General features: G+C 40.6%; 1 protein-coding gene across 1 annotated transcript in view; it reads right to left on the reverse strand.

The window, feature by feature from the left end:
* Positions 1 to 14227, reverse strand: part of DNAH3 (dynein axonemal heavy chain 3) — a 171528-nt gene that overhangs the window by 45224 nt on the left and 112077 nt on the right. Inside the window, 7 exon segments of the mRNA XM_020965369.2 lie at positions 2550 to 2653; positions 4302 to 4326; positions 4328 to 4545; positions 6861 to 6990; positions 8735 to 8840; positions 9812 to 9912; positions 13189 to 13430. Coding sequence (XP_020821028.1) covers positions 2550 to 2653; positions 4302 to 4326; positions 4328 to 4545; positions 6861 to 6990; positions 8735 to 8840; positions 9812 to 9912; positions 13189 to 13430 — 926 coding nt within the window.

The following is a 14227-nucleotide window of genomic DNA, read 5'->3' on the forward strand; positions in this document are numbered from 1 at the left end:
CTTACCTCCCCAACACCTATTCTCCCAATTGCCATTTTAGGGAGCCCATGAATTGTGATAGAAAAAAAATTCTAGATAGAGAATACCTAGCACAGTACCTGGCACATGATAAGGGCTTAATAAAGGTTTGTTGATTGATTAAAGATATAACTCAATCACAGATAACAACATACGAATCATTTCAAGAGGGAAAGGGCAGTAACAACCAAGGGGAGACTATGTTAGGAATGGCTCCCTGTAGGATGTGACACCTTAGGAGGGGGAGGGGTGGAGATGAAGTAAGGTCCGGGCGTGGGAGATGGTCTATGCAAAGGCACAGAAAGAGATGTTATTTCAAGTTTATGGAACAGCTAGCAGGCCAATTTGCCTGGCAATGGTGAGTGCATTATAAGGGAGTAATGTGAAATGAGTCTAGAAAGTTAGGCAAGTGCCAAATTATAGTGTGATTTAAATGGAGATTGGCATATTATAAACCCCTGATGCCCAAAAAAGCATAGACTACCTAGCAGATTCTTTTAGGTCAGTCTGAGAGCTGGATCTCCAGAGTATGCCATCTGCATACTGTGTCTGCTATGTGCCACCCTCCTGAGTGATTGTGATGACCAACCTTCGTCCCTTACAGCAGGTGATGACTCCCTCTGCTTGGTTGGTTGGTTGCTGTTCTTTGTTCTCAAAGAGGACCAAAATGACACCACTATGTTAGAATCAAGTGTGTCTGACTATGGCTGATCAGATCAATATGCGCTTGGAAGGCTTGGACACAAATAGTTCATGTGAATATTTGGGGTGGATCCTCTAAATCTGCACATCTCATGTTTCTTTTGAACTACTTCAATTCTGCTTTGCTCATAGAGCACAGCACCCTCCTTGACGAGGGTACGCCATGATGGGTGGTCCTGTGCCAGTATTTTCCATGCCACACAATCAATTCCAAAGTTCTTCAGAGAGGCCTTGAGAGTATCCTTGCCTAGTAGAGAGGTGGGGAGCTACTGATACAGAACATTGCATGTGTTGATTGTTGGATACAGTCACTGTCATTTGATTTTGTTTAACTGTTTTTCTTTGTATGAGGGAGAATTGGGATGGGGGTGAGGCTGGAGGTGTTATATTCAGGAATAATTGAATTAAAAAACAAAGGGCATTAAGAACACTTCGAAAAGTACTGTCTTCCATGATGAGGCCAAGGAGATGATTTCATACTATGGAGACAAAGGTGTGGTTTGGGGGACAAGGGATCTGGCATAAGGAATACTAAGAATTCACAATGAATTTGGTTTTATGTAAATTCTGGTGACTCAGATAATTATGTGATGAGATTAAAACAAAAAACAAATATTCAAATGTTGCCCACATGTATGGAGAAAACTAGTGGGCAGTCTTCATCCAGAAAAATTTCCGTGTACAAATTCAACAAATACCTTTTACTACAAAAAGGGAAATCGCAGGAAATAAACCAATAGTAGGGATATATTTAAAACACATGGACCACCAGCCTCAGACACTTAACACTTACTAACTGTGTAACCCTGGGCAAGTCACTTAACCCTGATCGCCTCACCAAAAAAGAGCAAAAAAACAAAAAAGCAAAAAAAGCAAAAAAACCACATGGACTGGCTAGGACATACCCACCTCCTACATAGGCAGAACTAGAGTGTATCCTAAGCAAAGAATGAATTCATCACAATCTCATGTCCTTTTTTCTACTCCCATTCACAGTTCTAGATACAGTGAAAAGACCACTGGTCCTAGAGGCAGAGGACCTGGGTTCAAATCCCTTTTCTGCTATTTACGACCTGTATAACCTTCAGCATCATTCTTTGACCCTCAGTTTCTTCATCTATAAAATGATGGGGTTAGACTAGACCTCTGAGGTTCCTTCAAACTCTATATCTATGATCCAAAATGATGGTCCTGAAGCCCTTTAAAGTGCTCAATCATCCCACAAAGATTTGGCTATATTCACTAGACTCTGCTAACTGAGGCAGGGAAATAGACATTTTAGAAACATTTTCAAAAATGATTAAGACTAAACAAAAGTAGACTATCCTATTAAACAAAGTTCATTCCTCCCTTTCCCTGAGTATTCTGCTTAACTAGGTCTTTACTAATGTCCATTAGGTAATAGGAAATCATCCTCTAGGATTTTTTTGTGTGTGTTTTTTTTATTTTTAGGCAATTGGGGTTAAATGACTCGCCCAGGGTCACACAGCTAGTAAGTGTCAAGTGTTTGGTCTGAGGCCGGATGTGAACTCAGGTCCTCCTGACTTCAGGGCTGGCACTGTATCCACTGTGCCACCGAGCTGCCCCTAGGATTTTCTCTAGGAAAAAGCAGATGCCTCTTTGGCTGGATTGATTTTAATACAGCCTTGCTACAGGGATGTACCTCTTGAAGGTCCCTCCCAGCCAAAATGATTCTATGAGGTACAGAGAAAATACTTAATTATGCTGATTTATAGCACTGAGATTGCCATATGAGATTATCTGTTCATCTTGAAAGATTTTTCTGAAATCTCCAAGTTAGAATGCCATGAAGAATGCTCCCCTCTTACCTTTGCAGTAGCTGGGATTATCTGCTCTTCCTTGGTGATGTAGTCTGTCCACAAATTCCACTGTCCACCGCCATGCTTAAGGAAATAAAAGTCATAGATGCTCCCTAGGCCAAAGAAGTAGAGAAGACCATAAGGATCAAAGTGTACATTCATCACATCTAACTCCCTTGCTTAATAGAAGCCATGGGAACTGCTCTGGAGTCAACAGGTCAAGGTTTGATTTCCAGTTCTGCTGCTTATTACATGCATGATACCCTGGACTGGTCACTACTTCTCAGGGCCTGCTTCTTCCTCTGTACAAGGGAAGGGATGGGCTAGACCAGTGGTGTCAAACTCAAGTAGAAATGGGGGCCACTAAACCATACATAAAGATCTCTGTACCCTGTACAGAGTACTCTGTACCATATTGACTTAGAAAATCACATTTACACATTTCTTTTTTTTTTTTATTAATTTATTTCTTAAATATTTCCCAATTACTTTTCAGTCTGGTTCAGGCTGCGCTCAGGAGTGTTATGGGCCACGTAACACCTGCAAGTGATTGACACCTCTAGACTAAGTACACCCAAGGTCACTTTCAGCTCTAGAATCTGTGATAAAGCCCAATGGGAGCTTAAAAGGGACTCATTGTCTTGTGTTCACTAATGAAGAAACGAATTCATCCAAGGCTTATTAGGGGAATGCACAGGTCAGAAAGAATAGTGCTGACTCTATACGGGGAATGTGAGGGTGTCTTCTGTATCGTGCCTGGCCTGCTATCATTCATAACCTGTTGGGTTGCATGTCCATCCCAGCACCTAGAGGAGAGGTTCTTTACCTGGGGTCTAGGACCTTCAAGGATAGATTACAGGGGGTCTCTGAACTTGAATGGAAAAAAAATTCTATCTTTATTTCAATATAATCGGCTTCCTTTGTAACTCATGTATTTCATTTTACATATCTAAAAACCATCTGAGAAAGGGTCCATAACGAAAGAAGTTTAAATACTTCTAGCCTAGATAATTTTTTAAAAAAGCAACCAGATGTACAACCTCAGGACCTAAAAACATTGCTTACCCTTCCCCTGCAGAGAGAAGTAAGAATCATCAGAGGAGATAATAAATCAGTGGCCTAAAATCACAAGCAAATCCTTGGCAGATGAGAAAAACCAAGGTCAGCTCTTGTTCAATAAGTGGGCCTATGGATATTCAAAGCTCCAAAGCGTAAAGTACAGCAGGCTCTGTAGAGTGACTGCACATTTTGCCTCAGCAAAATTTATCAGTTCCCCACATCAATGCGGGGACCCCAAATGGGAGACTGTGTGGGCTAATGAGTATATAATCTTGAAGGTACTCAGTTGCAGTTCCAGTGACATCTCTGCGTGTCCCAATTCTTCACCATTTCTCCTTGCATTTGGCAGAAGCATTTCATAAAGTAACTCTCAAATCTGATCTCATGACAGACCTAGAAATCAACTCTATTTGAGGTCAAGTCAGATCTTTCACCCTAAGAATATTTGTTGCAGGGATCTAGAAAAAGAGCCTTGGTTATCCTTGGTTTCCATTTCATTTTATCCCATCATTTTTTTTCCCCACATAGGGCTGATCATACAGAGGAGATATCACCCATTAGCATGAAACCTTCTCCCTCCACCTACTTTGTGATTATTATACTTATTGTACTTTACTTTTTTATATATCCTAGAACCTCTATCGGAGCCTTGTTCCCTTGGGACACAGGGTCCAAACTAGTAGAGAGCAATAAGCAGGTTACCTTTTTCTGGGAATATGTTGTTTTTTGGTGATTCTGACACTTTTGGGACGAGGGTTGGAGTTATCTGTGCCCATCAGAAGGTTGCGGAAAAAAACATCAAATTTCTTTCTGCACTCCGCATTGATAGTTCCTGCCACTGTCCACACCAGAGAAAAGAGGAAGAGGCCTTGAAGCCAGAGGAATATCTGCTGGCTTGTCAAGTTTTCTCCTTCATAGTCTGGGTCATTCACTTCTCTGATTTCATCTAAAAAAGAACAGCCCAGAACTTTAGAACCACGGTTGGCACCACAAACCTGTCCTTCCCTTAACATTCCTGAAAGTCATGAGAAGATTGAGAGCTGAAGAAAGTGACCAAAACCAGAAGTCTGAGGCTCTGAGAGATCAGGGTTTCTGGGAAAAGGAACAAGCTTTGTCAGCACTGTGAAGTAGGCAAGGTTCTTTTTCCTTCTCCCTTAATCCTCTTCCTCCTTTTTGCTGTTTTCCCCTTTAAAGTTCTGAGCTACTTCTCAGTTCTCCTCCATCTCCTTTCCCCTCTCCATTTCTATTACACTCTCTAGATGAGCAGCCCTTGCCAGGACACTGCCCTGATCAGGGCCTTTTTGCCTGAAACCTTTGTGCTGAGAAATTAATCGGTAATAATGGCTTACTGTTTAATTTTTTTTGTTTTGCTTTTTCTTTGAACATCATAGGCCTGAATTAAATGTATGCAGAGCTAAACTGACATTTTGATAGGGACCTTCAGTGACTGAAGTCAGAGGAGTAGCAAATGGTGAAATTTGGGGACTATGGGAGAAGAACTTTTGAATACAGGGGAACAGGGTTTACCTCTGTCATACTTTCTTGGTGTCATCTATACCTAAACCTTGGACATTTATATCTGTGGATTTGGGAAGGGAAGGGAAGAGCTACTTTTCAGCATATTCTTCTCAAGGTAAAAATGGCAGCAGAAACAGTTTATCTTGAGGAGTGATTACTTATATATAGGCATCCCTTATTTTACACAAGGAGTGTGTACTTGAAAAGTAGTGTGTATACTGCAGTTCTTTAGTTTTGTTTTTGGGTTTTTTTGGTGAGGCAGTGGGGATTAAGTGACTTGTCCAGGGTCACACAGCTAGTGTCAAGTGCCTGAGGCCAGATTTGAACTCAGGTCCTCCTGACTCCAAGGCTGGAGCTCTATCTACCTGCGCCACCTAGCTGCCCTGGTATACTGAGTTTTTAAAAATTGAATCGTATTTGACTTAATGAAATACACAGTTTCAACTCAACAGCTCAGCATTTTGGATTTGTCAGTCTTCTTGTTCTAAAATAGCTTGAAAAGTTGACTAATTTAAGAAAAGTTTGAATACTAGATACCATCAGGACGTTAACTCAAGTTTGACTTGTGCTGCAGTCCACAATCTTGAGACAAAATGGCAGCCAATAAAACTTTTCAAATGGATATATGTCTTCTGTTCACTAAAGTCCTACTCTGATGCCTCTTCATGGAGTGATGACCCTGGGTTCTTGAAGCCTATATCCATGAATGCCAAATCTGGCAGGTCCTGTCAAGATGGAAAGATCTAGAAGACAACTCTAGCAACAGCCTGTCATCCAAAGACCAGCCTAGATAAACTCAGAGAGGCTCATTTTCAGATAGGTCATAGGGTGATGAATTTTTCCAACACAACAATTCATGAAGACCATTAACTAAAACCCAGAGAAATTTCAGTTTGTGTTAGTGGATAAAATCAGACCAATAAAATCAAAGACCCCTACAGCAGTGAAGTAACTGTGTTAAGTTATCAGATTTCAATGGACTGAATGAGGTTTACAGATTAACAAAGCACTTGTTTAAATAGATTAGAGGGACTCCTTACTTAAAAGTTCCTGCGACTAATCTAATCCTCTTATAATTCAAATAATCACACCTTATTTATTCTTTCCATGAATCTGAAATAGCAGTAAGCTTTCATAAGATGAGCATGTCTATACTTCACATTTATCCAGTCTTTGTTTTTAAAGCTCTTTCATATTTAGCATTTCATTTTATCCCCTCAACATCTATTTGATCTAATGGTATTAATGAGGAGACTTGAGGCCTGACTGGAAATGTTGTGTGTCTTGCCCCAATCACCTAGGATGTTGAAGGCTGAACTAAGATTAAAATTATGGCACAATGATTGATTTATAACCTTTGTTAGAAAAGATGGCTTGCTGGCTAAGACAGTAGGGAAGAATATATTCAGAAACAAAGGTGATATACAGAGACAGTGAACCTATACACAGATGAACCTTCCTGACTTCAGGCCCTACATCCTATGCACTGTGCCACCTAGCTGCCCATTCTTCCTACTTTACAATGCCCCAAATATCAATGAAATAAGGTGGGGTTTTTTTTGTTTAAAAAAAAACCCTAATACAATTTACTAGTATAAATTACATTGTCTATGATTTGGCTTTTTATCGGCAGTATCTTAAGGGTCTCTAAACTATTTCTCAGGAAAAGGGTGGAGGGGGTGGGGTATAGCAGAAATACCAGACCACTCTTTATTTGCCTTAAGGAATGAGACCAACATTTACCAAACAGACAGTTGTATAGCTTCATCATGGAGTAGGCAAGATGGATGGATGATGTCTGGACCATACATTTACAATGGTGATGGATAAAGTCTAAGGAGGGCTGGACTAGCCACAAGAACATGTCATTAACCTGAAAATTTAAATTCATAGAATTAGAAGATGTTAACAAAGGCTGGATTTTTCTGAAGATGGTCAAATCTCCTGGAATACTCTGCTCTTCCCTTGAAGGAGAAGCCAGCAATAATTCAGGAAGTTTTTGACTTATGAATTTTACACTGGTTAAATACCCATAACTATGAAAGGCTATACCCAGCTAGCACCTTACCCTAGGACTTCTCACCACTCCACAGTGCTATAGAAAGCTTACATGCCCTTAAGACCCACTCTCTTTCCCCTATCCCCCAATCTCCCTTTATAGCTGTGTCTTCTCCTTCCATTGTCTAAGAAGGATTTGGAACTGAGGTAGTAGACAGCTTCTAGGCCCAAGATTCAGAGCTATTACTAGTTCTGAAGTACATCTATCTTATGAGCTAAACAGATATTTATAGGCTATCCCAAGAAGCTTTTATAGCACCATTTATAGCAGAAGTTCTTAAATTTTTTTGTGTGTTGGGGGCAGCTAGGTGGTGCAGTGGATAGAGCACTGGTCCTGGAGTTAGGACAACCTGAGTTCGAATCTGGTCTCAGACTAGACACTTGACACTTACTAGCTGTGTGACCCTAGGCAAGTCACTTAAACCTAATTGCCTCGCATCCCCTGCAAAAAAATGTGTCCTTGGTCTTTTGGCAGTCTGATGAAGCCTGTGGATCCCTTTTAAGAGTTTTTAATGTTTTTAAATGCATAGAATATAATATTAGGATTATGAAAGTGAGTAAATCAATCAATACTTTATTAAGTACCTACTATGTTCCAGGCATTGTGCTATGTGCTGGGGATACAAAAGAGGCAAGAAAACAATTATATTGAAATGTAATTATCAAAATAAAAAAAAAGTTCACAGCTCCCAGATTACAAACCCCTGATTCATAGTATTGAGTCTATGGAAAAATCAATTAATCAATCAATAACTATTGCTAAGTACCACCCCCATGCCAGGCATTGGAGATACAATAACAAAAGCAAAAGCCATCCCTGCCCCATGTTCCAAATTGCCAACAACCAATAAAAAATGAAGTCTTGAAATGCAGCTTCTGTAGAAGGCCGGCTGAGTGACACACGCCCTGGCTGAGTGACATTAATGTGTCTGTTAGAATGAACCTACCTCTGCTTTTTTCACTCGTGGAAATATGCAACCTGGATGTTCTTCAGTCCCATTTAATGGCATTTTCAATGAATTTTGGTTGGTTTGATGAAAATAGGGGAGCTTTTTCCCACTTACTGTTGTTGTTTCAGGTGTCAAGAGGCTTCAACTTATGCTCCTAAGACCCGCACTGGGGACCGTATCTGAGAGAGCAAAGGCTTAGTCCAGAGCTGGAAGCTTTGGAAGAATGGAAACTAACAGAATGGAAGCTCCTTGAAGGCAAGAACTGGTTTTGTTTGTTTGGTTGGTTAGTTGGTTGGGAGTTTTTTTTTTTGTCTTTGCATCTGGCCCAATACATTGTAATGATAGCTAGCATCCCAAAGTAATATATATTCACATTTATTTATCTATTCATTCATTCATTCATTCATTCATTCATTCATTTGTTTGCTTGCTTTCATTCAATCCTCACAATCTACCTTATGAGGTAGGTGCTGTTTTATCCCCATTTTACAGATAAGGAAATTGAGGCTGACCAAAGTTAAGTGACTTGTCCAGGGTAAGTAAGGCTAGTAAGACAGGATTTGGGACATTCCAGTAGGGATTCTAGCGAAGAGGAACTAGAGCTCTTACCAGTTCAGTGTGCTCTTCAGTGAGGTTGGGGGGCAGTGTTTCCATGTATGAGTCCTTCAGGGGCTTCCAGCCCAGTTGGTGAGGTTCCATGTAGATCATCCCACATCTGCCAAGCATAAACAGAGCATCACATAGTCCAGGGAGGGGAACCTGCAGCCTCAAGGCCACATGAAGCCTTCTGGGTCCTCAGGTGTGGCCTTTTGACTGAGTCCAAGTTTTAAAGAACAAATCCTTTTATTAAGGAGATTCGTTCTGTGAGGTTTGGATTCAGTGAGAGGGCTGCACTTGAGGACCTAGAGGGCCACATGTGGCCTCGAGGCCGCAGGTTCCCCGCCCCTGACCTAGTCAGTCATGTACCACTTAACAGCACTGAGTCCCATTCCATTGGCTGTCCCATTGGGAGCCCCAGAGGATATGTGGAGGAGGGCTTCCCTAAAGCGAGAAATAGAAAGGAGCAGTTCCAGAGCGGGGGAGGAGGAGAGAAGACCAACAATATAGATAATCATCTCTAGATTTGGAAGAAAAAGTTAATGGCTTTTTTTGTGAACTATCAGCTGTTGATTTTCTGTAGCAAGTTTTTAATCCTAGCACATCTGCTCTGCCTTCTCACCACCATTTGCTATTGTTCATTCTGGGAATACAAACTAATTTTAAGATTCACCAAAGCAAAATATAACTAGGAAGGTGAGCTGCTGGCAGGGATAGGGAACATATCAGATAATTCACTCCAAGGCCATTAATTTTGGGGTTATCTGCTGTTTGAGATTAACCAATAGCAAAGACAAGTTATTTATGTACCCTAGGCAAGGCTTGAAAATTATGCTCTCTGTACATTACTGTTCACCACAAGCTTATAGCTTTTGCTGTCATACGTGCAATTTAACATCATAAAATAAGAAGTATATGCCTTGGAAGGGAGAATTTTCGGGCATTAAACACAAGTGCATTTACATAAAAATAACTTTGTAGCATGAATATTAAACCTTCCCCCCTCTTTCTATTGTGCCCTTTGAGGCTGCCTTACTTGCCCACCCCAGTCCCAGCTTTGGATTAATGCTCCATTAGTTGATCAACTACCTGCTGACGGTGGCTGGGGAGGCCTGCTCTAAATCTGCCGGCTCGAAGATCAGACTCATCTTGGCATTCATCTGGATGATCTCTCCACTCATTAAACACAGCTGGGAGTGCAAGGGAGGGGAGGCAGAAGGGATGAAGGATAATTAAAAGAAGAAGAAGGGGTTAAGTTCTGTTTTACCATTTGTAGAAGTTCTGGGAAAAGCCAGTCCACATCCCTGCCATACAACTTAGAAACAGCCACTTGCATGTTGGACAAAGACATCTGCAGCACTGTAATACAGATTTTAGCCATTCGTGCCGATATTCCAACAGCTGGCCTTCTCCCTCTGCCCTCATTTGGCACTTTCTTGTATATTGGTTTGTTTTATTCAGATTATTTCATGTACATAGGCTTTATCCCTCTCCCAAAAGACCACACTATTTCTTGATGGCAAGGAACATGTCATATACCCTTTTTGAATCACTATCAGCATTTAGTAAAACCCTGGGCCTATCACTCTACTCTCAGTTATTAAACTTCTACTATGTGCCAGACTAGGCATTGGCATACAAAGACAAAAGTGAAATAGCTGCTTACCTTAAGAAGCTTATATTCCAGGGGCAGCTAGGTGGCGCGGTGGATAGAGCACCGGCCCTGAAGTCAGGAGGACCTGAGTTCAAATGCGGCCTCAAACCAAACACTTCACACTTACTAGCTGAGTGACCTTGGGCAAGTCACTTAACCCCAATTGCCAAAAAAAAAAAAAAGGAAGAAGAAGAAGCTTATATTCTATGGGGTCGGGGTGGGGAGAGAACATGACCACATCCAGGTACAGGGTGTCCCTAAAAGTCTTTTGTGATTGTTCTTGTAGTTTTGTCACATCTGACCCTTCATGATCCTGTGGACCCTACTGTACATGCTGTTTTCCTGGCTAAGATACTGGAGTGGTTTGTCATTTCATTCTCCAGCGGATTAAAGCAAACAGATGTTAAATGACTTGCCCAGAACTCAGGTCTTCCAGACCTGGTGCTCTATCCACCTTGCCATCTAGCAGTAGCTTAAAAATTCACTAAAACTTTTGGGACAGCTTGTGTAGATAAAGTCAGCCTATATACACAAAACATATGCAAAATAAATGCACGGTCATTTTGCAGGGAGGTACTAGTAGTTCAGAGAATCTGGAAAGGCCTCATGTAGGAGGGAATGTTTAAGCTGAACTTTGAAGGTAGAAACTCACGAAGGGCAAAGAAACACGTGGCTCTTTCCAAGTACAACATGGCCAAGATGAGACATGAGTTCACTTTGTGGTGGATTCTTTCAATACTCCTAAACAACCCCAGTCTAACTTGTGTAACTGAAGGTGAGACCGAAACTTCTCTGGGCTCACTGTTCTCCACACCTATAAACTGAGGACTGCTTTCTAGCACTGACATCCTATGGATTAAACATCATTCATTCAGTTATGAGGCAACACTACCGTTTAGACCTCATTAAGACTGTTCTGCTCACTATAATTTGGGAATAAAAAGACAGTAGCTAGGTGAAGTAAGGGAGAAGAGTGCTAGGCCTATAGTCAGGAATACCTGAGTTCAAATGTGACCCCAGACACTTACTAGCTATGTAACCCCCTGGCAACTCATTTTAATCTCTATTTGCCTCAGTTTCCTCATCTGTAAAATAGGGGTGATAACAGGTGTCTCCCAAGGTTGATGTGAGGATCAAATGAGATGATCGTTGTAAAGCACTTAACGCGATGCCTGGCACATATTTAAGTGCTATATGAATGTTAACTATTATTCATTCAGTTATGAGGCAACACTACTATTCTGCCTTAACTAAGACTGTTCTGCTCATTGTGATTTGGGAATAAAAAGGTGCCCTGTGGAAGAAACTTGGAGCAGTCACTTTGAAGATATGAAAGTACACTATGAAGGAAAACTAGGGATCAGATTTGAATTATAAAAAGAAGATACAAAACCCCATGTACATATATGTACACATACATATATGCACCATGAAGAAAATGATGTGTAAGTGTATTGCTGGACAGGAGAATATTGAAGAATGTGTTCTTGGTAATCAGAAAACAGCAATCTTGAGTTGGCTGATCATCACTCCTTGATGTGTAGAGTATGCTCCTTCATGGTAAGAACTGTCTTGTTCTGGTCGATGTTTCTTCAGCCCCTAACATAGTGCCTTGAACACAGCAGGCACTTAATAAGTTGAAGCTTGTTGAACTGAATTGAATTAAACCGTAGTGGAAACAACACTGGCCTGGGAGCTAAGAGAGCGGTTTCCTATTACGAGTCCTGATGCTAACTGTTAGTGTGCTACTGAACATTTTGGGGCCAGTTTACCCATTCTTAAAATGAGGGATGTGAATTATCAGTATACCTGAGATCCTTTTGAGCTAAAACATTCTGTAAATCTATGATTCACTCTCACATGCCTTATACCAAAGTTCTCCACATCACTGCATAGATACGCAAGTAGTATAAATCATAACTCTTGTTGAACAAACACAAATAAATCAATTTTTATTATGTCATCTCCAGATACTCAGGCTAATAAAATAGATGTGATGGCATTCCAGTATTTTGGTTAATGTTCTCATGCAGGGAAGGACAATTAGGACATTTACTGTTTACATTTCTATTCTCAATTATAAGCAGACACTTGTTACATTAAGGCCTTCTGCTTTGATCAGAGGTTTCCACACATAATTGCATTTTCTGAACCTGATTTACACGAGGCAAATATAACCTTTAAGGGCATAGGCCCAGAACAGCCACAGCTGCAGCATAGATTTCCAAAAGTCAAGGCCAGCCTAGACAGGGTATGCATAAGAGCATAAAGTATGCAGTAAAACGTTGAAGAAATAGCTATTGCCTACCAGCAGTTGCAGTTTCCCTCAAGGTGCCATTTCATTCACTCCCCCTAGAAACATAACTGAGAACCCAGCTTGAATGGGATTTTGATTCTTTGACTTCCCCAGCATACTTACCTTGCTTCTACAGACTGCCTTTCATGAGAAATACCTGGCTTTGAGCTCATCTACCTCAATGAATCCCACAACCCATATCCAACATTACTAGACCCTGGCACAGCTGCTACCATCCATATGTGGCTAGTATAAGAGACAGATGGATTATAATCAAGACAGAAGCTCTTACTTTTAAAATGGTTAGTTTAGGGAACAGACATGCAAACAGAAGTATAATTCATTAATTTTCTTATTGTTCTTACCCTCTGTGAACATTAGCTTTTTTTGTTTTTGTAGGGTGGGCATTAACTTTTAGTGTGACAAGTGCATAATATACAAAAGTATATCATCCACACCAACCAAGAAGATTTAATTTCCCAATAAGATTAGAGTGTTACTGGTTATAAGAAGTACCTTCTTATTGTCATCCAGCACAGTGTTCATATTTTCAATCCAAACGGCATCCACTGGGCCATCAAATATAATCCACTTCCGGTCATCAGTCACTGATGCTGCTTGCTCTCGAAAGGAGGTGGCGAGGACCCCATCAGTCCACTCATGACTAACTGGGTCAAAGCAACCATACAGCTGACCCATAGTGATGGCTTTGGGATTGATAATTTTATACTCAACAGCAAACTCGTCTCCTTGATTGGCTGCACAAGAATAACCAAGGACAGAAATTACAAAATCAATGATTCTTGATGAAACTAGGACATTAGCAATGAAACTATGCTCCGTTATCAACATCTGCCACATTTATTTAATGTTCTGCTGCTTACACAGAATCTACTTAGATCTTTGTATACTTTCATTGTATGCTCTCAAAGCCCGATGGATTTTGATAAATCTCTGCAAACACCCTGAAAAAAAACAAACCAGGTACCATTCATGCCTTCCTTCACTTAATGCAGAATGTAGAAACTAGGGCATAAGGATGAGACATACCTTAAATAGGAATCCTAGCTATTCTCTTGCTCTAGGCCCTAAGCTTTCTCTTCTTCAAGTTTAACATAACTAGAAAAATCAGGTCTGTGCATTAACACAATGGAAAGAACCCTGGATTAGGATTCAAATACCAGGTCTGCTACTTATTAACCTGTGTGCCAATCAATTTATCCATTTAGGACTCAGTTTCCTCATCTATTAAATGAGGAGGTTAGTAGATTAGATGAACTCTCGGGGTCCTTCTAACTCCAAATCTATGAAACCAGAATGGGTCAAATGATGTAATTAAAAGATCATTGGATTTAGAATTGGAAAACCTGGGTTCAAGTACTAGCTCTATAATTTATCAGTTATGTGACGTTGGGCAAATCACTTTCTCTTTGAAGGCTTCCATTTCCTCAACTTGTGAGACTGAAGGGAAACACAAAGATGACATTAAGAGTCTCTCTTAGCTCTAGCATTCTATGAGTCTAAATTGTCCAGAAGGAACCCCTCCCCCCCAAAA

Source organism: Phascolarctos cinereus, unplaced genomic scaffold (assembly GCF_003287225.1).
Source record: "Phascolarctos cinereus isolate Bilbo 61053 unplaced genomic scaffold, phaCin_HiC Scaffold_4;HRSCAF=312, whole genome shotgun sequence".
NCBI lineage: Eukaryota > Metazoa > Chordata > Mammalia > Diprotodontia > Phascolarctidae > Phascolarctos > Phascolarctos cinereus.